General features: G+C 43.9%; 1 protein-coding gene across 18 annotated transcripts in view; it reads right to left on the minus strand.

Annotated features, from left to right (window-relative positions):
- TMCC3 (transmembrane and coiled-coil domain family 3) overlaps positions 1 to 21,336 on the minus strand; it is a 254,360-nt gene that overhangs the window by 86,211 nt on the left and 146,813 nt on the right. For 8 of the 18 annotated variants that reach the window (XM_072724588.1, XM_072724596.1, XM_072724593.1 and 5 more), the window contains one exon: positions 13,249 to 13,364. The exons of the other annotated variants lie outside the window; for them this stretch is intronic. In XM_072724588.1, coding sequence (XP_072580689.1) covers positions 13,249 to 13,257 — 9 coding nt within the window. In that variant the 5' untranslated portion in view covers positions 13,258 to 13,364. The remainder of the gene's footprint in view (positions 1 to 13,248; positions 13,365 to 21,336) is intronic. 18 annotated transcript variants of the gene reach the window in all.

Genomic DNA, 21,336 nt, shown 5'->3' on the forward strand with positions numbered 1-21,336 from the left:
CATAAATATCTCAGGTTTGAATATATTGTACATTACTGTTTTAAAATTCATTATTCAATAAAAGAAAGCCTAAAACCAATATTGAGGTATTCTATGCTCATAGAGGGAAAGATGCAGTATTGACCAGATATCAATTTTCCCTAAATCAATTGATAAATGAAACAGAACCCAATCAAAAAGGGTTTTTCCTAAACTTGACAAGCTTATTCTAAAATTCAATGGAAGAAAACCTATAACTTTGGGGGAAAATATGGTGAGTGAGGGCAAGCCAGGCAAGTTCTCTTTACCAGATATCAAAACATTTTACAAGCAATGGATATCCAGTGAGTGTGACCAAGAATAGGCATGTAGACCAAAGAGCAGAGAGCTCAGAAGGAGACCCATGGACATTTAGAAGCATAATCTGTGACAGAGGCAGAGTTATTATCAATCACTGGGGAAAAGAAAAATGGTAGTTCACATGGAAAAAAGTAAAACTGCAGTAGATCTCTATCTCACATCAAAATTAAAAATTCAGGTGCAATTCCGCTCTGAAAATTATGTCATATTTTTTGTTACTGATGATTCAGTGAGAATTCCAAGTAGGCTATGCAATACATGAATTATACATTTCAACTCAACAGAAATAAAAAGAACAGAAATGATAGTTTTTAAGAATGTATTTTAAAGACGTCCACATAACAGGGTACATAAAACACTTTTTTTCTTCTTTAATGTACCAAATCAAGCCAAAAGTCACTGGAGCTTTATGAAGGTCAAAATTTGAGAACTGAAGTGGAGGCCAATAAATACATGGAGAGACTCAGTTGCTGTACAAAGTACTTCTAAAGACTTCTTTGAAGCTCACTCCATAAAGCTGAAACCAAAATGCAGCTGAATAGCGACAGTGCTCCCGTGCTATTAAACAGCACGCCTTGACTCACCTCCACCTGGTTGTTGTTAACCGAGGCAGGGCTCGGTTTTGTCCTCACTTACCTAGATCTGAGCCAGTGACTAGCAAGGTAACCCCACACATCACACACTCAGAGCATCAGCCCACAGGCAGCTCTCTCTGGACACTACAGGGTTTGCTTGCACTTCTACAGTTCTGAGTCTGTGGTGAAATTTCCGCCCTGACTTCCGGGAAGGCCACAAACCCAAAAGTGGGCTCTGATAGAAAAGAATGTTTCAAATGTGTTGCCTGTTATGTGTGTTCCAGATGGTCTTGTGAACGAGTTGATCTCCTGCTTGAGCTCTGTGTCACCGTTTTCTGGATCCCATATCTTAGAGTCTCCTGTTTGATCCCGTGGCTATCTCCAACCTCAGGTGGATTATAGCTGTGACCATGTGCAGTAGTGTGCTATGGTGGTCATCACGAAATGCCACAGAGTGGAGGACTGGAAATTCCTTTCCTCACAGCTGTGGAGGCCAGACATCCAGGACGATGGTGTCAGCAGGGCTGGTCTCCTCTGAGGCCTCCTTCCTTAGCTTGCAGACGGCCACCCCTCTTCTCATGCACACTCTGTCCTCTTCTTAGGAGGACACCTGCCAGACTGGATTAGACCCAACCCAAAGGCCTCATTTTAACTTCATCACATCATCAAAAACTCCATCATCAAATATGGTCACAATGCAGGTGCAGCTTTGACATGCGAATTTTAGAGGAGTGCAATTTAGCCCATAAGCCATTTATGTGATAATAATTTGACAAACGCACAAGGAGATGTGCTGTGAGGCAAGGAGCAGCAGCTGCTGCGGAGCCAAGTGAAAGGGGGCAGCCTAGGTGGGTCAGCGGTTTAGCACCGTCTTCAGCCCAGGGCCTGATCCTGGAGACCTGGGATAGAATCCCACATCAGACTCCCTGCATAGAGCCTGCTTCTCCTTCTGCCTATGCCTCTCATGAATAAATAAATAAAAATCTTAAAAAATAAATAAATAAACCTACAGAGAAACTCCACATCCCTGGGAAAATGAAACCCTGATTTCTCCTGTTGAAAACCAGTCCTTTTGGTTAGGTACTCTCTTAAACACCTACTTTAATTTCACATAGAGAGACAGTTACATAAAGAATTTCACCAAAAGAGATCACTAGAAGGGTAATGATCCATTAAATGTCTTTAACAGCTCTTGCAAAATATCCAGTCTCTTCTTCTGAGGAGCTACAGCTCTCAGTACGCCATCCCTCTGTGCAAAACGTGTGTGCAGGCCGTGGTGGTAAATGGACAGAAAGTGAGAGCGTGGGGAGAAAAACAGGAATGATGGGAGAAAAGAGAAACCCGTGCTATTAAAGATTATAAGGCAAGAACAGCAGTAAGAAAAACAGACACTACCGTGGAGAAGTGAGAACAAACTGCAGTGGTCCTCCTCTGAATGAAACACAAGGTCAGGACTGTCAAAAAAGGTAACAGGAAGGAAAAAGCAGCATCAAGTTTTTATCAGACTCAGTGATTTTTTTTTTTAAGATTTTATTTATTTATTTGAGAGAGAGAGAGAGAGCATAAGAGAGAGATCACAAGCAGGAAGGAGGAGTAGAGGGAGAAGCACACTCTCCACCAAGCAGGGAGCCCCATGAGGGGCTCCATCCGAGGACCCCAGGATCATGACCTGAGCCGAAGGCAGACACTTAACCACCTGGGCCATCCAGGTGTCCCTCAGTGATTCACTTTTGAAATGAGATGTAATGTACCGAAGAAGACTCAGGATACAAGAAGAGCATGGAGTTACCAGGGCTGGGGGGCAATGCCACAGTAGCTGGGCCCCAGGAGAAAGTTCTGCCACTGGTCAAATGGGGAGTCTTTCAGGTCAAATAAATAGTATCCCTGAAGACGTGAAACTGAGATTAGCAAAGACTCCACAGTCCCGAATTCTAGTGTTAAAAGTCTATACTGTGCCTAAATAAATATATCTAGCAAGCTCCGGCCAAAGATGGGATTTTATAATTACATATTGATTTATATTGGATTTCTTGGTCTACTGCAGAGCATGGAATCTCTCCAGGATTACCTCCCTGCCAATTTCTAGGTAGCTTACAGCAATTTCAAAGTACCTCCAAATATACATTTTCAACAGATGGGATTATTAAATGCTTAGTGCAAACAATGATCCAGAGATGTGTTACCACCCACCAGTAGACAAAGCAGATCTTCTCTCTGTTCTACTCTCATTCCAACAAATATTTACATCCTTCCATTTACTCATTTCAGGACCGTGGAAGATGGAATATCATTGCTCATTTTGAGACGAATGTAAGCAATTGTCAGTGCTTTCTGGATTTTTCAATTAACTTGGCTCTCAGAAGAATTTATTTTTAGCATAAAGAACAGACAGTTCATGGTCTGTAGACATTTTCACTTATGTATCAGTCATACCTTTTTTTTTTTAAGATTTATTTATTCATTTGAGAGAGGGAGACAGTGTGAATGTGGGGAGGGGCACAGGGACAGAATCTTTCAAGCTGACTCCACACCAAGCCCAACTCAAGGCTCAATCTCGTGACCCTAAAATCATGACCTGAATGGAAACCAGGAGTTGGACCCTTAGCCAACTGACGCAGCCAGGCGTCCCATTCTTCTAAGTTATTATTCTAAGCATGGTGCCCATATTTTTTCCAAGTAGGACCCATTTTTTAAAAACGCATTTATACTTTTAAAGCCCAGAACTGCAGAATTTTTCAGAACCTCCAAGAGTGTATAGTCCAGCCTCCTTTTTTTAAAATGAAGAAACTGAGACACAGATATGTAAAGTGACTTGCTAATCAGCGGGAGGCCAGAGGAAGATGTGGGAGGTGAGGGAAGACAGAGATTCCACGGTTACTGTGGGCAGCTGCTGGGTGTCCAGGTCACCATGTACTTTCTCACCTCCCTCCCCCAAAGCATCCCTATCACAATCCTAGGACAGTGGTGCTGAGACCCACAGGGCGGGTCACCATCAGTCAAAGCAACTGATTTAAACCCAAGTCTCTGATACCCCACACCAGCCCTTTCCCATTTCCCTACGCTTTCAAAGAAAATACACAGAACCAAGTTATATTATATTATTAAGTTCAAAGCTGATATTTATAATGGTATTATATAAACCTAGATTTAATAGCTTCTCAAAACCTTGGGTATATTTCCTACTATTCGATCTCTGCATTATTAGTGGTTTCTATTTTGGCAACATAATTGACATTTACTTAAGAAACTATGAATTTGAACATATTTAAGTGGAAATCAAGTTAAAATCTGGTTGTTTGACCTTAATAAATCAGGGATGAAAAATTCCTCAATCTTCTCAGTGCTTTTATTTTTTCTTTTTTTTTAAGATTTTATTTATTTATTCATGAGAGACACATACAGAGAGAGAGAGAGGCAGAGACACAGGCAGAGAGAAGCAGGCTCACATGCAGGGAGCCTGACGTGGGACTCAATCCCAGGTCTCCAGGATCAGGCCCTGGACTGAAGGCAGCACTAAACCACTGAGCCACTCAGGCTGCCCAGGGCTTTTATTTTGAATGTAATTATTTGAATAAAAATGCAGTGTAATAGGGGTGCCCAGCTGGCTCAGTCGGTAGGACATGGACTCTTGATCTCAGGGTCGTGAGTTCAAGCCCCACACTGGGGCTTGGCAGAGAGAATAAATAATTCATATTTATTTGATATAGTTTGTTAACTACTTATCTTCATTTAAACTTGCTGCTGAATACTAATGAAATCTGATGCTTCATACCTATTGCCTCAAATTTATATAAACACAAAAATCATCCTTCAATGATCCCCAAATGGTAAATCTGAATTGCACAGGCAAGTAGATCAGAGTGTGACCTATTAAGACTACCATGAAAACAGCTCAAAGGGCACGTACGATTACTATCCATAGGAGCCCAGTGGCATATTAGTTTTCGACAGACCAACAAGTAATATTCACCGGCTGACTTTTTGTGCTTTTCTGCTCACATTTAATGAACAAGGCGAGAGTCTCAGCTGTTCTTCCTTAATATTCCTCTGTTTTCTTCTGGATCACTTTGAAAATCTACGTCTGCCCTTAAATCGCTTTCTGTAGAATGGAAACTGGAAAGGGAATGAGCTGCTTTTGTTTCTTTATGTCATCACCTCCATAATTAGGCAGTGTTTTTAAAAGAAAACAACCAAAAAGTTCCAGGCAAAATAACCTCATAACCTCGAGCTGTTTTGTAATCCAAGTTGTACACTGACAGCCCTGGTTATTATTCTGTTCTAATCTCAGATAGCCTTCTTCTCTCAGTTGCCAAGGGTACGTTCAGCAAATCAAACCGACTTCCTTCGGTATTTTGAATCTCATTTGTACCCTGGTAGAAGCACACATTTCCTGAAGAAAAAGAGCCATGTCTCTAAAGAGGAAGTTGGAAGTCCTTAACCAGGAGATAAGTCTTTTCAAAAGAGAAAAAAGCAATAACAAACTTTTGGCAGGACTTGAGTGCATCCTACAGCAGTGGAAAGTGGAGACCTGTCTCTTATTTCATGGACATTACTACCCAAATTATAAAATACACCGGTACCACAGCAACCAGCCTTGCAGGATGTATTTGTAGCCTCAAACAGCAACCTCGCTCGAGGGAGGGGAGCAGGTGAGGGGCAAAAGGAACTTCATTTGGGATTTGGGACTTTGTGAAGAATCTATCTTCACCATCCCGGACCCCCCTCAACCCTCAACTCAGGGACAGCGCAGTACGAATGTTCATTCAGGCCTACCTTGTGAAGAACCTCATTCTACTGGAGCAGGCACGTGAACTCATCACACCTTACGAAGCAGGACCAGATAGGGGCTCCCTGGGTGGCGCAGCGGTTTGGCGCCTGCCTTTGGCCCAGGGCGCGATCCTGGAGACCTGGGATCGAGTCCGACGTCGGGCTCCTGGTGCATGGAGCCTGCTTCTCCCTCTGCCTGTGTCTCTGCCTTTCTCTCTCTCTCTGTGACTATCATAAATAAATTAAAAAAAAAAAAACAAAAACAAAAAACGAAGCAGGACCGGATAAAACGAAGCCCATGAAAAAGCTGATCTAACAGCCAAAGGATTACCTCAGCTGTTCTGCTCTCTTAGTTCACCATCCTCTCCCCTTAAAAAAAAAAAAAATCTATTTCCATTTTTTTTTTAAAGAGGTACAGATCCTACAACCACTGGGCCTCTCTCCTGTTAATAAAATGGATCACCGAATAATGAGTGTGGCAATTCAGTTTCAACCCTCACTTGGAAGACATTGCGTTTCATGAGACGCCCTAGGACTTAACAGCAACAGCAGAAGAAACCAGTCCGTTGATCCTTACTGAGGGCGCGCTGTACGTCAGGCTCTGGCCAGGGGGCACGGGGACAGCCGCGGAATGACTCCCCAATGGAAGCCGGCTGGATGGAGCGAAGCACTGATCTGGGGAGACAAGTGGAGGGCTCTGAGGAAGAAATACGGGGTGCAGAGGACAGAGAGGCCCAACCCGAGCTGCGGGTTGGGAAGGACTCCCTGATACGGAGACTGTTACGATGAAGCCTGAAGGAAGGCCAGTTTAAGTGGGTGCAGAAGGAGCAGAGAAAGACAGCCGAGGGGAGAGCGGTGTGCACGTCTCCCTGGACCTATGATGGGGTCACGTCCTCACAAACCCACTGTAACTGTTAAGTCGAACAGGCTCTCGGTGCACCTGCGCCCCGAACATCACAGCTTGGCCTCGCCTACCTTAAGCGCGCTCAGAACACTCAGGGCGCCCGCAGCGGGCCAAGATCGCCCCACGCAAAGCCTGCTTTGTAGCGAGAGCTGGCCACCTCGTGTAACCTATGGAAGACCGTGCTGAGAAGGGGACGCAGAGGGGCTGCGGGCCCCTGGGTGGGAGACCGCGTGGCTGGGCGGAGCTGCGGCGCTTCCTGCTGCCCCCGTGTCGCCGGCGCGTCCTACTGCACGTTACTAGCCAGGGCAATGATCGAAATGCACATTCCAAAGTATGGTTTCTAAGGAATGCCTATTGCTTTCACATCATCGCAAAGTTACAAAATCGTGAGTGGAACCATCAGAAGTTGGGGACCGTCTATCCACTTGAGAAAGGGGGATCTATCCTAGGGTAGCTGGAAAGAGCAAGAGATGGAGCTGAAGAGAAGGCCAGCACCAGACCATACAGGGGCCGGTAGGCCAGATAAGGGGCTCCAGAATATATCACCAGGCCAACCAGAAACCCTGAATCAGTTCTAACCATGCGAGTCATGTGATCAGACTGTTATTATTATCTGTGGTTGTTTTGGGTCGTTCTGGTTGCAGTTGGGGTGGAACTGAAGAATCGGTTTCTTTCTGATATAACTAAATAGAGAGGTGAACATGCATAGGTACCAAACCTACCCCCTCTTTTTTAATTAAAAAAGCCCCTATTATGTAGTGGGGTGCTCTGAGAAGTAGCGTGTGTAGACAAAACTATTTTTATTCAAAACCAGACCATTAGCTGGTTTTGAAGCTTCCTGTGGCCAAGGGAAGATGTTACAATTCATACGTGGGGCAAAAGCATTCTTCGTTCTGTGAAGGAGCATTCTGGTCATGCAAATAGGGGTGCCCAGCTGGCTCAGTCGGTAGGACATGGACTCTTGATCTCAGGTTGCAAATGTGAGTGGGAGGCCTACTGTCCTTGGGGAGCTCTGCAGCCCAGGGATACAATCCAGATGACAACAGTCTGGACGTTATGTGTCCCTGTTACTAAGTTCCTCCACTGTGAGAAAGGCACATCTTTGCAGAAAGACGCTTTGCCTCTGCTCCTCACAGAGTTGTACCTTTTTTGTGGAAAATACCATTCTGCAGCTGGAGGGGCCAGTAGATACAGAGGAAGGAGCCAGGCAGCCACTGCTCTAGTGCAGGCAAGAGGTGAAGTGTGCAGTGTTGAGAGAACATCTGAGAGCTGATAGTGTGACAGAAACAATGGGCCTGGGGTTGCCTGGATGTGATATGCTGAAGGGAGGGACGCTCCCAGGAGGATCCTGAGCAACTGGTTGGGTGGTGGTGCCATTTACTGAGACGCAGGACCTCAAAGGAGCCACAGGGGGCAAGGAGGAGCAAGGAGGAGTGACAAAACTAAAACAATTTAGCAACAAGCCCGATGCCTTTATTGGAGGGAAAACCATTCATGGACTGAAGGAGTGCAGCACCTCACAAGCTGTGGAGCACTCTTCCTGAGGAATCTTGGGCGAGAGCGAGTTCTCTCCAATGTTAGAAGAGATAACGTGGAAACCGAATGATCATTAGAAGAGATAACGTGGAAACCGAAATGAGATCCAGGATTTCATTTCAGGGTCCTCTGTTTTGAGGCAAGGTAAGCTAGCTAAAGCTGAGTAGGTTTATGACTGGTTTTTCTTGACAGTGAGATGTTTCTTAGTGCCAGCCACGTTAAGGTTTAGATTCATGACATGGACCAGGCCCCTGGTGTGGCCTCCATTTTATAAATCCCTATACATGAATTGACTTTATCAGCGTACCTGGGCATACTGAGGGGCCACCAAGTATAGATGGAAGCAGAGAGATTGATAAAGGAGGCTGGAAGTCAGATGAGATGCAGGAGCCAGAGAGTCCAGTTTGGGAGCTGTGGACACATAGACATTATCTGGTACCAAGCATGGGCTAGGAGAGAGAGCAGGAGCAGGGAACAAGGTCTGGGACAGACCCCGAGGGATGCTGGACGATTTAAACAGCCTCTCCTCTTGTTCTCTGCTTCTACCCTCACCCCTCAGTAGTCTATTCTCCACCCAGAAACCCCAGCGGTTATTTTAAAACTAATGTCATTGTTTTGCTCAAAACCCTACAATGGCTTCTAATTTCACTCAGAGTAAAAGCCAAGTCCTTACTGTGTCTGGAAAAGGCCACATGATCTGCCCTGCCCCTCTCCTAACTCTAAGCTACTTCTCTAACCTCACCTCTACCTCTACTATCCTCCTCCTGGGCTCACACCACTCCAGCCATACTGGCTTTTTGCTGTTCCTCAAAAATACCAACTACTCCCAAACTTCAGGGCCTTTGCACCAGCTGCTTCCTTTACCTGGAATGGTCTTCCTCTAGATCTTCTACATGTATTACTGTCTCACTTCCCTGAGGTTTCTAGTTGAATATCAGCCAATCAGCAGAAGATCCGAATAGATATTTTTCAAAGAACACATCCAGATGGCCAACAGACACATGAAAAGATGCTCAACATCACTTATCATCAGGGAAACGCAAATCAAAACCATAATGAGATATCAGTTCATACCTGTCAGAATGGCTAAAATCAACAACACGAGAAACAACAGCTGTTGGTGAGGATGTGGAGAAAGGGGGACCCTTGTGCACTTTTAGTGGGAATGCAAACCAGAGTGCCCACTGTGGAAACCAGTATGGAGTTTCACAAAAAGTTAAAAATAGAACTATCCTATGATCCAGCAATTGCACTAGTAGGTATTTACCCAAAGAAAACAAAAGTACTAATTCAAAGGCATATATGTGCCCCGATACATAAAGCAACACTATCTACAATAGCCAAATTATGGAAGCAGCCCAAGTGTCTGTCAATTGATGAATGGATAAGGGACACACACGCACGTGGGCGCACACACACACACACACACACACAGGAATATTATTCAGCCATAAAAATGAACGAAATCTTGCCATTTACAACAACATGGGGGTGCCTGAGTGGCTCGGCTGATTAAGTGTCTGACTCTTGGTTTCTTCTCAAGTCATGATCTTGGGGTCATGAGATAAGAACCCAGAGCCAGGCTCTGCACTTAACACGGAGTCTGCTTCAGATTCTCTCTCCCTCTCCCTCTGCCTCTCCTCCTCCCCCTGCTCACACTATCCCTCAAATAAATAAATAAAAATAAAATATTTGCAATGACATGGATGGAGCTAGAGAGTATTAACGCTAAGCAATATAAGTCAGGGAAAGACAAATAACTTTACAGTCTCCCTTATATGTGGAATTTAAGAAAGAAAATAAAGGCTCAAAGAAAAAAAAGAGACAAACCAAGAAACAGATTCTTAACTACAGAGAACGAATGGTTCCCAGAAGGGAGGGGGGGTGGGGGACAGGTAAAACAGGTAATGGGGATTAAGGAGTACACCTGTCGTGGTGAGCCCTGGGTGATAAGTGGAAGTGCTGAAATCACGATATTGTATACCTGAAACTAATGTTATACTGTATGTTAACTGGAATTTAAATAAAAACTTTAAAAAAGAATAAACAAATAAATAAATATCAGCCAATCAGTGAGGACTTCCCTGAGCACCTATCCTAAATTGCAATATCCACCTATCTTCCTTTCCCTGCTTTTGGAAACTTATTAATGCCTGTTTTATGTCCACTTGATGCATAGTTTATAATATAATATTATATTTATATGTTAATACTACATTTATATTTAACATGTATCAATCATCACCTGGTATAATTTTTATAATTTCCCATCCCAAAATGTAGCTCCATGAGGACAGCAATTTGATTTTATTCACTGCCATATACATACCTAAAGCCAAGAAAGGTTTCCTGGTATGAGATATGCACTTGCTAAATTATTTGTGGAATAAATTCCAACATTTCATGATACCACAGAAGAAGAGCAAAAGGCCCAAAGGTGTAGGAGACAAACTAGAAAACACAGTCACAGAAACCAAGGGGAAAATACACTGATACAAATAATGGTTAGCATTTATTGTTGCTTATCACTGTAGCTCAGTGCTTATCACTGTGTTCACCCACTTCCCACAAAATATCTCATTTAAACACTGCTATAATCTTACCAGGGAGGTGCCACCGTCACCTTCTAAATAATTTAGAGAAGCTAAGTAACTTTCCTAAGGTCACTATATATATACTATGTCTTGCTAAGAAAGGCACTGTATTGAGTTCTAAAAACTGTCCACTGAATTGGTTCACAGGGAGACCTTAATACTGGTGACCTTAACAAAAACCTGGGCAATGTCCAAGCTGAAGAAAAGTGAGATACAGAAGGGAGGGGAGGAAATGAGGACAGGGAGGCAGCCAGCTCTCTCCAAAGCTGGCTTATGAAGAGGAGGATGGAGAGAGAGCTAGACCAGTGGTTCAAGGGAAAGAAGGTTCTATTTTAGGTGACAACGAAATAATTTGAATTTCTAAAACCCAACTCTTTTCAGAGTTTTGGTTAGCATATCTATGTGAGCAATCAGCATAGATAAGGTATTTGTTTTTCCCTGTTTCCTATTCCAAAGAAATTCAGATTTTGCTTATCATTTTGGTTTAAAAAAAAAATCCTACGTTATGCATAAAATTTGCTTTCCACATCCCAGAGGATGGAGAAATCTACAGAAAAGAAGATGTGTAATTGGGTCAACATAACAAAGAAACAAAAAGATGACCTACTCCGGTTCTCTTGGGAAGCTGAATCAGGGCTTTAGAAAAATCAATCAAGCCCCACTATTCTGTGACACTGATCTGGAGGCAGAAAACCTTGCTGGCTGCTCATTCTGGGCTAACCACTGCTTGACACCTCGTGCAAGTCGCCCAAGCTCAGTGTCAGCATGTTTATAATGCCTCTCTTGGTTCTGGGCCCGCTCAGATGAGGTGGAGCCAAGAAATGTGCTTTATACAAACGCAAGGTATTCCCAGGATTTCTTGTGATTGAAGGTGAGCATTTAAAGACACCTAGAACATACTCAGCCAAGAAGCCCTCTGTTTGGATATGTATACAAACATTCACCAGCGGATTCAAAGGAGAAAAAGATTGAGTGATTGCTTAACAATTCCACGTGTCATTATTGAAAACACCTGCATATTTGCTTTTTATTCCTGCAACTGGTGCTGTTGAAGCAAAATCACTGTGATTCAGGTTAAGCCACACCCAAGCTTGGGGCAATGTCTACTCTGAAAAGTGACTGATTTTCAGTGTGCTCTGGATGTGACAAAGTAACAACTCTGTACCCAAGTCCTGCCACAGCTTAAATGCTTGTGCATTTACTAACCAAAGAAAAACCTGTAAGGCCAGTCTAATTATAGACCCGCCAAGCTTTGAGACTCTTCCTTAAACACTTCAGAATCCAGGCCTCACTTAGGGCAAGATCACACATGACTCCAGCCCTGTACCCATTCCCCAACTGAGCCCATTTCTTATGGAGACAAGGCCATGGCCTTCTCCAAACAAAGAAAACCATTAGGACTTCATTTTCAATTTTTTTTTTTATGTTAAAACATTCAAGTCCCGCCCTTTAGCTATCCCTGTATATTACAAATATTGAAAATGTTGGAATGGGGGCGGAGGTGGTGGATTAAGTGTTACAGAGACCAAATGCATCAAGCTTCTCACTTATGTAACATTCTGGGCTCCAGGAACCTCTGAGTGGGAGGGAATCAATCCCACATCCAAGCAGACAGCAGCTAAAATCACCGCCTCAGCACAATTCTGGGCATCCTCTTCATCACTGCAGACTGAGACTAGGTCTCCTTCCTCTCCAGTCCTGGACTGCCAATGACAGCAACAGCCAAACCACCCTGTCCTCTGGGCTGCCCGGGCCCCTGTGCCTGAGGGGAGAGTGGCGCTCTCAGGGCCTATGAAAGGGTCGAGAGCCATGTGGCCCCAGGAGTAATCCCTGTAGCCTCCATGGGGTGCCTGGGTGGCTCAGCTGGTGAAGCGTCTGCCTTCAGCTCAGGTCATGATCTACAGGTCCTGGGATGGAGCCCCATGTAGGGCTCTCAGCTCAGCGGGGAGCCTGCTTCTCCCTCTGCCCTCCCACTGCTCGTGTTCTCTGTCTCTCTCTCAAATGAATAAATAAAATCTTTATTAAAAAAAAAAAAGTTGTAATCCTGGTAGCCTCCTAAATCAGCCCTGGCCAGGACCCTAAGTATTACAAATGCAAAAACAAAAATAAAAAAACAGAAACAACAATGAAAAAACAGTGCAGTTCTTCTTTATACTGGCTATTCACCCCCAAGGCTGTGTGGACTGGGAGATTGACATCAGGATCACTACTAGAGACCTTCTAGAAATTACCTCTTGACCAGTCTTTCCCTCCTCCCTTTCTGCAGCTCGCCCCACACTCTGTACGTCCGCCCTTCTGCATCACCCACCACTCCCTACACACACACCTGGCCTGCCCCATCTCTGCCTGGCAGGTTATGTTCCTGCCAGGTGGAATCATCCACTCCTCTCACAGAAATTTCTCCCTTCTGGGACCAGATCAAATGCTTCTCAGAGAAGTCTTCCTCAATTACCAGAAGCAGTATCTCCTTCCTCCTCCCACAGATAATATTTTGGTTACAACAGTGATAAGAGCTGGTAACAAGATTGCTTACCGAGCACATTGGGACGGGAACCGTGTGAAACACTTTATAAATTTTTTTTCATTTAATGCTCCCAATGACCTCCATGCGAATATGCTACTATTACTCCCTTTTGCAGGTGAGAAAACCTGTGTGGAGAAAGGTAAAGTACTGTAAAAGGCAATGGGGGCACTGGACTGGGGCCAGAGCAGTCTGACTCCAGAGCTCACTCTACCATATGCTGCCTTCGGGTCCCATCCGCTTCAGGAATTTCTGAGGTCGTAGTATATCCTTGGAAGTCCCATTATATTAACTCTGGGCTTAGCTCAAAGTGGGTCCTTGAATTTAAGCAAAACTAATGCAGGGTGGTCTTACACATTTCTAGACAGATCCCTGTGGCTGGTCTTTCCAGGCTTGCTCTCCCTCTCTATCTGTAATCCAGGAAAAAAGTCTTTACAACAGATCAAGAGAAGCAACTATAACCGGTCTTCCAAAGCTGAGATTCCAAGACCCAGGGAAGTAGGAGAAATCTGACCTACTTTCTAGAAGCACAGAAGGGGCCCACAGAACCTGGAGAACCTCTGTCTCCTAATTTTGGTGACCAGGTGTCTGCGACATAAAAGAACTGCCTCTGTGCACATCAGATAGATCTTTTAGGATGATGAATCCAGGTTGCAGGGGAGGGGGGGGTGTCTTTTTTTTTTTTTTTAAGTAAGTTTATTATAAAGTTACGTGTGCTGCAGTCAGCGTTTCTTCAGATTCTCTGAATTTTGGTCTCATGGAGAATCACAGATTCTTGCTGAGAGAACATAGCAGTATGGCTCAAAGGCTGAAAGCAGATGGATGGGCTCTGATGTTAAATAGACGTGGTGGGAATGAGACCCACAAGGAAGGGAGGTCTTCCTTGACCCTCTTAAGGTCCCTGGCTGGGTCTGAAAAGTAAACTGATGATGAAGTAGTTAAACCTGAGTACTTCTACCCTGAGGCTTGATGAAGAGAGAGGACAGTCATGGGGCAACTTGACAGGTCACGGAGTAAAAGGTCAGTGTAGTAACCTGGGGGAGATTTAGCTAGGCCTGTTTGTTAGGACTCTTCCAGGGTCCCCTTGTCTTCAGAGATAAAGATGCTTCTTTCCTCTGGGTATGGGAAGGGCTTCTCTCACAGAAGGTCTGACGGCCTGTTTGGGGGACGGGGGTGGGGGTGGGGGTGGAAAGAGTTCAGAGTAACCTTCCTGCTTCTCCTGTGTTCTCCAACTCCTTCAGCTTAAAATATTCAATTATGCCAAGGTGCCATATTGGGGGGTAGTGTGTCCTGAACCCCATCAGCTCCAACCCTGCCTCCAGGTTTGTGATGTGAAATTAGTTACTTAATGTCTGTGTGTCAGCCTCCTTGTCTGATAATGGAAATAACACCAGCTCTTACCCATTTGTAAGGTGACTGAAAGGACACAATGGGATAATGCATATAAAGTGCCCAGTACAGTGCATCTGGTAAACGTCAGCTCTTATTTAACAATTACTACTATTAATATTACAAGAGCTATTGTTGGTTGTAATGTGTTTACAGGAGCAATTTTTTCATCTAAAAAATTCTTTTTTTTCAAGATTTTATTTATTTATTCATGAAAGAGAGAGCGGGGGGGGGGGGGGGGCAGAGACACAGGCAGAGGGAGAAGCAGGCTCCGTGCGGGGAGCTCGACGCAGGACCCGATCCCAGGACTCCAGGATCACACCCTGGGCCAAAGGCAGGCGCTGAACTGCTGAACCACCCAGAGAAAAATTCTCTACCGAAGGGTACTGTTAGTGCTATTCTTTTCTGCCCGACAGAGCTAGAACACAGGCACCCACACCTCTGAACACGAGGGGTGAAGAGATGTGAACTGCAGAGGTACTGTCTAACAATCAAAGCTGCTTGGAACCTAGGATTGTGAGCTTCTCCCTTGCCCCACCTGTCCCTAATGTCCCCTATGGCTGCTGCCTTGGGTTCAGCTTGGGACGCCTAAGGTCCTTCGTCTAAGATCTTAGCCAGTTTTCCCCAGCCACTGACAAGGAGGACTCTCAAACCTGAGTGAACGTAACAATCAATTCGGGTGTCTAACAAATGCATATTCTTGGGCCCACTGCAGGATACTACGATTTAATAAAAAGTATCCCAAGTGATTCCAATACCAGTGGTCCTGGGAACTACACTCTGAAAAACAGGGCCAGCGATCAACATGTTAGATGTATCTATCGTGTGTGCATTTATTTCCTGAATCAGAAAAAGACCGGAAGCCTTCTTCTAATTTTCTAACTCTACATCTGCATTATAAAAAAAACTAACGTTCATTTGAAGCCTAATCCTTGGATTCCACGGTAATGGGTATATACTGGCATAAATTTTTCTGGAAAAGATTTTACTTTTAAGTAATCTCTACACTCAACTTGGAGCAGACTTACAAATCCCGAGACCAAGAGTCACATACTCCACCGACCAAGCCAGCCAGGTGCCCCTGGCATAATTTTCTTTAGATAGGCCAGGATCTGGACATAGCTCAAATTCTGGCAAGGAGGCCAGAGGCTTCGATTCCAAAGACTACAGTCAGGATGATGCTGGTGATTACAGAGAACAAGATGCAGACATGGCTGCAGTCTCTGAAGTGGAGGATGTTCACAGACCCTTCTAAAATTCTTTAGCATCTGATATGATCTATATCTGACATCTTCAAAGGCCTGGAACACAGGCTGTTAGGAGAGAATGCAGTTGCAAATGTGGGATCTGCTCCAGGACTAGCAGTCAGGACATTCCCTTCCGTTCACTCCCGTGACTGGAGGCAGCATACCACTTAAGACCAGGGAGACTACAAACTTCAGGGCCAGACTACCTGAGTTTCAAATCCCAGCTCCTATACCCATTTCCATGTGACCCTGAGCAAGTTACTTAACCTCCCTGTGCCTTCATTTCTTCATCTATAAAATGGGATGTTGCAAGAATAAAGTCAGTTCACAGTAAGTGTTAGATGAGTGTTGTTATTATTGAATGGTTATGTGACCCAAACCAAGCCAATGACACATAATGCCAGAACTTTCACTGGAAAGGTTTCTGCTGGAGTTGCTAACATGGTAAAAATGTCAGCTAAGAAATTGCTGTGGCCACTTGTGGAGAAAGTCTTCCTGATAATAGAGCTACTACAGAGGAGAGGGAGCTGAGAGACGGAGAAAGTGCATCTTGGATTTCATGCTATTTGAGACTGGAATCTAGTCTGTGTGGGACCTTCCAATGACATGGGTTTTTAATTGCCCTTTTAATTTTTTTTTTAAGATTTTGTTTATTTATTTGAGAGAGAGAGAGAGAGACAAAGACAGAGTGAGCAAATGAGCAGGGGGTGCAAGTAGAAGGAGAGGGACAAGGAGGCAACCTGCTAAGCAGGGACCTTGACATGGGGCTCGATCCTAGGATCATAATCTGAGCTGACGGCAGATATTTAACTGACTGAACCACTCAGGCGCTCCTTAACTCCCCCTTTAAATGTGTGAGTCACTTTGAGTCGGTTTCTGTCACCTGCAAACAAAAGAATTCTGACCTAGCTTTTTAAAGATATTCATATACCACATGCCATATACCATTCACCCATCTAACATGTACAATTAAAAGGTTTTTAGTATATTCAGAGTTGTGCAACCATTGGTATAATGTAGGATTTTGATCCCAAACTCTTCAGAGACAACTGAATAGGTATGGCACATGGGTGGCAGTAGGGATGGGCAGGTGCAAATCTGCTTCTAAAACCATCACAATTTGAAAACTACTTTAAAAGTTGGAATCACCAAATTTATCGGTGTTGAAGTAACTTAAAGCTGAGCGCCAGTATAATGTAAAAGGAATGAGCTAGCTGTTAGAACCCCTGGCTTCTTTTGAGGGAAATAAGAAAATCCCCCCCCCAAAATAAATAAATAAATAAAATAGAGATGCCTGGGTGGCTCAGTGGTTGAGCGTCTGCTTTTGGCTCAGGGCGTGATTCCAGGGTCCTGGGATCAAGTCCTGCATCGGGCTCCCTACATGGAGCCTGCTTCTCCCTCTGCCTATGTCTCTGCCCCTCTCTCTGTATCTCTCATGAGTAAATAAATGAATAAATAAATAATAAAAATCTTTTTAGGAAAAAGAAAATCCCTATCCCCTTCACATGTTACAAACTACAGTTTTAGTCAAATCCCCTCATTTTTCATGGTAAAACTGAGGACCAGAGAGGCCAAGCCACATGCCCAACTTGACAGAGACACATTCAAAATACACATTCAATACACTGTTGGACACATTCAAAAATACAATTCAGTCTTCTGTGCTGTTGGTTTCAAGCAGTTCTCACTTTTTCTGCAGGATTTCATATTTGAGGCCCAGGTCAATCTCTTGAAATAGTTGGAGGTAAATAGAGACTTTATCATGCCAATTGAATATACACATTCATTCACTTAAGAAGTACACTGTGATGAGGGTCTTCCCTATATTTATGTTCAATTCTAGTGCGTCCCTCTTCAGATAAGCTAGTATTCCACCTATAACCTAGAGGAAGGTTAGTATACTTTCCTTGAAGTGGCATATGATAGGGAATTTCAAAAATATTCTCTGGTGTTTAGTGCGTTAGGCAGATAGTAACAGATTTGTGAGTTCCTACATACATTCGTGTCATAACCTTGGTTTGCTGAATCAGGAGCTATAATTACAAAGAAGGACTGCTAGGGGTAAGATGAATGATGGCTAAGGGAATAACTCTACTCTTTAATAAAAATAAAGAGATTTGATAACCAAACTGGAAATTCAGAATAATTTCACTTCTAACAGCCCTCAAGGCTTCAGACAATTTAGCGAAGACATAAAGAACCTTCTATCGCTTACTCATTACAAATCTGTGTATCTAGGCACATGAGAACTCTCTATAAAGGCTTTGGAAATTTTTAGAAACACACTTCCTGGAAGAACCTGAGCAGTTTGGATCTGGCTAACAAAATGTAATACAGTCTGGGGCAGGATGCATTGTACTGCATTCAAGGACAGAAAGTCATTTGCTTCATCTGGGATATCCTGTGAAAACACATTAAGAACACCAGGGAAATATCATCAGCAGGGATATTATTTGTGGTCATTGTTGTTTTTAATACATGGTTTTTCCTCTGGACAAAATAAGCTGAATCCTGTTAAGAGTACTGGATGTCTTATTTAAATTATGGGCAAGAAGTGGTAGAAATTTTTTTTTAAGACTTTTTTTTAGCATTCTCTATGCCCAACATGGGGCTTGAACTCCCAACCCCAAGATCAAGAGTCACATACTCTTCCAACTGAGGCAGCTGGGTGCCCCAAGAGGTGGTGGTAGGACTTTTATTTTTTTAATTTTATTTTTTAAAAAGATTTATTTATTTATTCCTGAGAGACACAGACTGAGAGAGAGGCAGAGACACAGGCAGAGGGAGAAGCAGGCTCCCTGCCGGGGGCCTGATGCAGGACTCAATCCTGGATCCCCGGATCACAACCTGAACCGAAGGCAGGCGCCCAACCGCTGAGCCACTCAGATGTCCCAGGTGGTAGGATTTTTAAACTGTGTTTAGTCGTGAGGTCCTCGGATGGACTTCAAGGGGAAAATAGTGAAAAAGAGAAGAAAACCCATTTGTTCATAATGATACAACTACTATGATGACTTTGACAGCTCTCATTTACTTTTCTCAGTGACCTGTCCGTTATCCTGAGGTCAACCCCTCTCCCTCTACTCTGAGTCCTAACCAGACTTCCTTTTTTTTTTTTAAAGTTCCTCTTTTTTTAAAAAAAAGATTTTATTTATTCATGAAAGACACAGAGAGGCAGAGACACAGGCAGAGGGAGAAGCAGACTCCCTGCGGGGAGCCCGATGGGGGACTCAATCCCAGGACCCCGGGATCACACCCTGAGCCAAAGGCAGACGCTCAACCACTGAGCCACCCAGGTGCCCCCAGCCAGCCTTCCTATTCGAGTGCCTCCTGCCAACAATTCTCCCCTGTCCTTCCTACATCATCACGTTTTCTCTCTCCATGCATTATTTCCAGGAGCACAGCAACATACTGTTAATGTTCCCCATCCTTAAAAATCCCTCTCTCGACCTTGTTAACCTGTGTTACAACTAAACCAGCAATTGCACTGCTGGGGATTTACCCCAAAGACACTGATGTAGCGAAACACCAGGACACTTGCACCCCAATGTTCATAGCAGCAACTTCCACAATAGCCAAACTGTGGAAGGAGCCACAATGTCCTTCTACAGATGAATGGATAAAGAAGATGTGGTCTATACATACAATGGAATGTTACTCAGCCATTAGAAACTACGAACACCCACCATTTGCTTCGATGCGGATGGAACTGGAGGGTATGATGCTGAGTGAAATAAGTCAATCAGAGGAAGACAATCATCATATGGTTTCACTCATATGTGGAATATGGGAAATAGTGAAAGGGATTATAAGGGAGAGGAGCAGAGACCCGGCCCTCTCACCCCTGTTTACCCCACTCCCAAAGTCACCTTCCCACTTAGTGTTGGAGTCCCCGCTCCCCGATGGAGGATGGGGCCGAGTTGGTGATGTCAATCTCCGCCCCAGCAGCCAAACAGTAATTTCCAACTAGAAACACGGCCTTGGCCATTGCCTCAGGGAGCCGGGGAGCAAGGAGGCACCACACCGAAGGCCCTGTGTGTTCAGTACTCTGGCTGACACAATGGTTTAGCACGTTCGTGTTTTCCTCCTCTGGAGGAAAGCTGGTTTCCAAGAAGGATTTCCCCTCTTTGTGTTCCCTCTTTGTTCACAGCTTTAGTGTTTGCTTTTGCTTTTTATCTTTGCAATAATCCTTGTGGTTTCAAGAATCTGAAGAGATTCTGGACTAGAGTCCCTCACCCTTCCCTGAAAATCTCTCTGGTTCATGCCAAAGGGGGCTGACACATTTTCCTGGTTTTCCTTTCACATCACAAAGAAGTCATGTGAACAAACTTGGTATTTGTTTAAGGATTTTTTTCCCCTAAGTCTTCAGTCAAGGTTTTGTGTGACAAGAAGTTCAGGTCAATGGAATTCCTGGATTCCTGGAGAGAAGGTTCCGGATGGCATGGGCTGCAGACCCGCTGATCCATTTAGAAGTCCGGCAGGGTGGAGGAGATGGAGGGCCTCTTTGCCTGGAAGCGAACAGCTGTGCCCCCCCAAAGCAAGTGGGGGGCTGACCTCCAGGACTCAGTTCATCCACGACAGGGGGATGCGGGCTGAGGCTTCCAGAGTTTCTGGAGCCGCAGCAGGAGCGACACACTGAGGGCACGCCCAGCAGAATATGATCTCCGGGAATCAAGGAGGCTTCTTTTTGTTTTGTTCACTATGTTCTCAGCATCTAGCTCTATGTGCAAGTTCTGACTGGTATTCAGTAAATATTTGTGAAACGAACAAATGAATGAGGTAAGAATTCTCTTGATTAAAAAGTTTTGAAAAAGGTTAAAACCTGCTGTTGTCACATTTAATTTTCCAAGAAAATATCTGTAATTCTACAAAAATCCCAGTTTGATGTGGCCTGGAGAATAAAACAAGACCAAAGCTTTTTTTTTTTTTTTTTTTGCCATCTATGACAAACCAAAAAAGAGATTTCAGGCAAAAATCATGGGGCCTAGTGTGGCCAAATATGGTACCAGGTAGGAGGTGAAAACCTAATAACAACTCAGGGTCATGAGTTCGAGCCTGGTAGGCATAGAGCTTACTTAAAAAAAAAAAAAAAGATATAGAGCTATATAGATGTGAATTATTATGCATGTGTACACAGAGATATATAGAGTTACAACTTACTGAGTACTTGCCTCATGCCAGACACTATTTTCTTACTTGAGCTACAGTTGACATACAGTATTTTATTACTTTTAGATGTGTCAGACACTAACTCATCCCATACTACTAAGGCAATTTCCATTTTACAGATGCAGAAATTGAGGTTCTGAGAAGTTAAAAAAAAATGATTGAATACAAGGCAACCTTAAAAATAAGGTGATTCTTCCTACTACTGAAAACTACTATTTCCTAAGATACACACGTACACACGAACACACACCACATCTTCTTTATTCATTCTATCGATGGACATTTAGGTTGCTTCCCT

The sequence above is a fragment of the Vulpes vulpes genome, chromosome 10, assembly GCF_048418805.1.
Source record: "Vulpes vulpes isolate BD-2025 chromosome 10, VulVul3, whole genome shotgun sequence".
NCBI lineage: Eukaryota > Metazoa > Chordata > Mammalia > Carnivora > Canidae > Vulpes > Vulpes vulpes.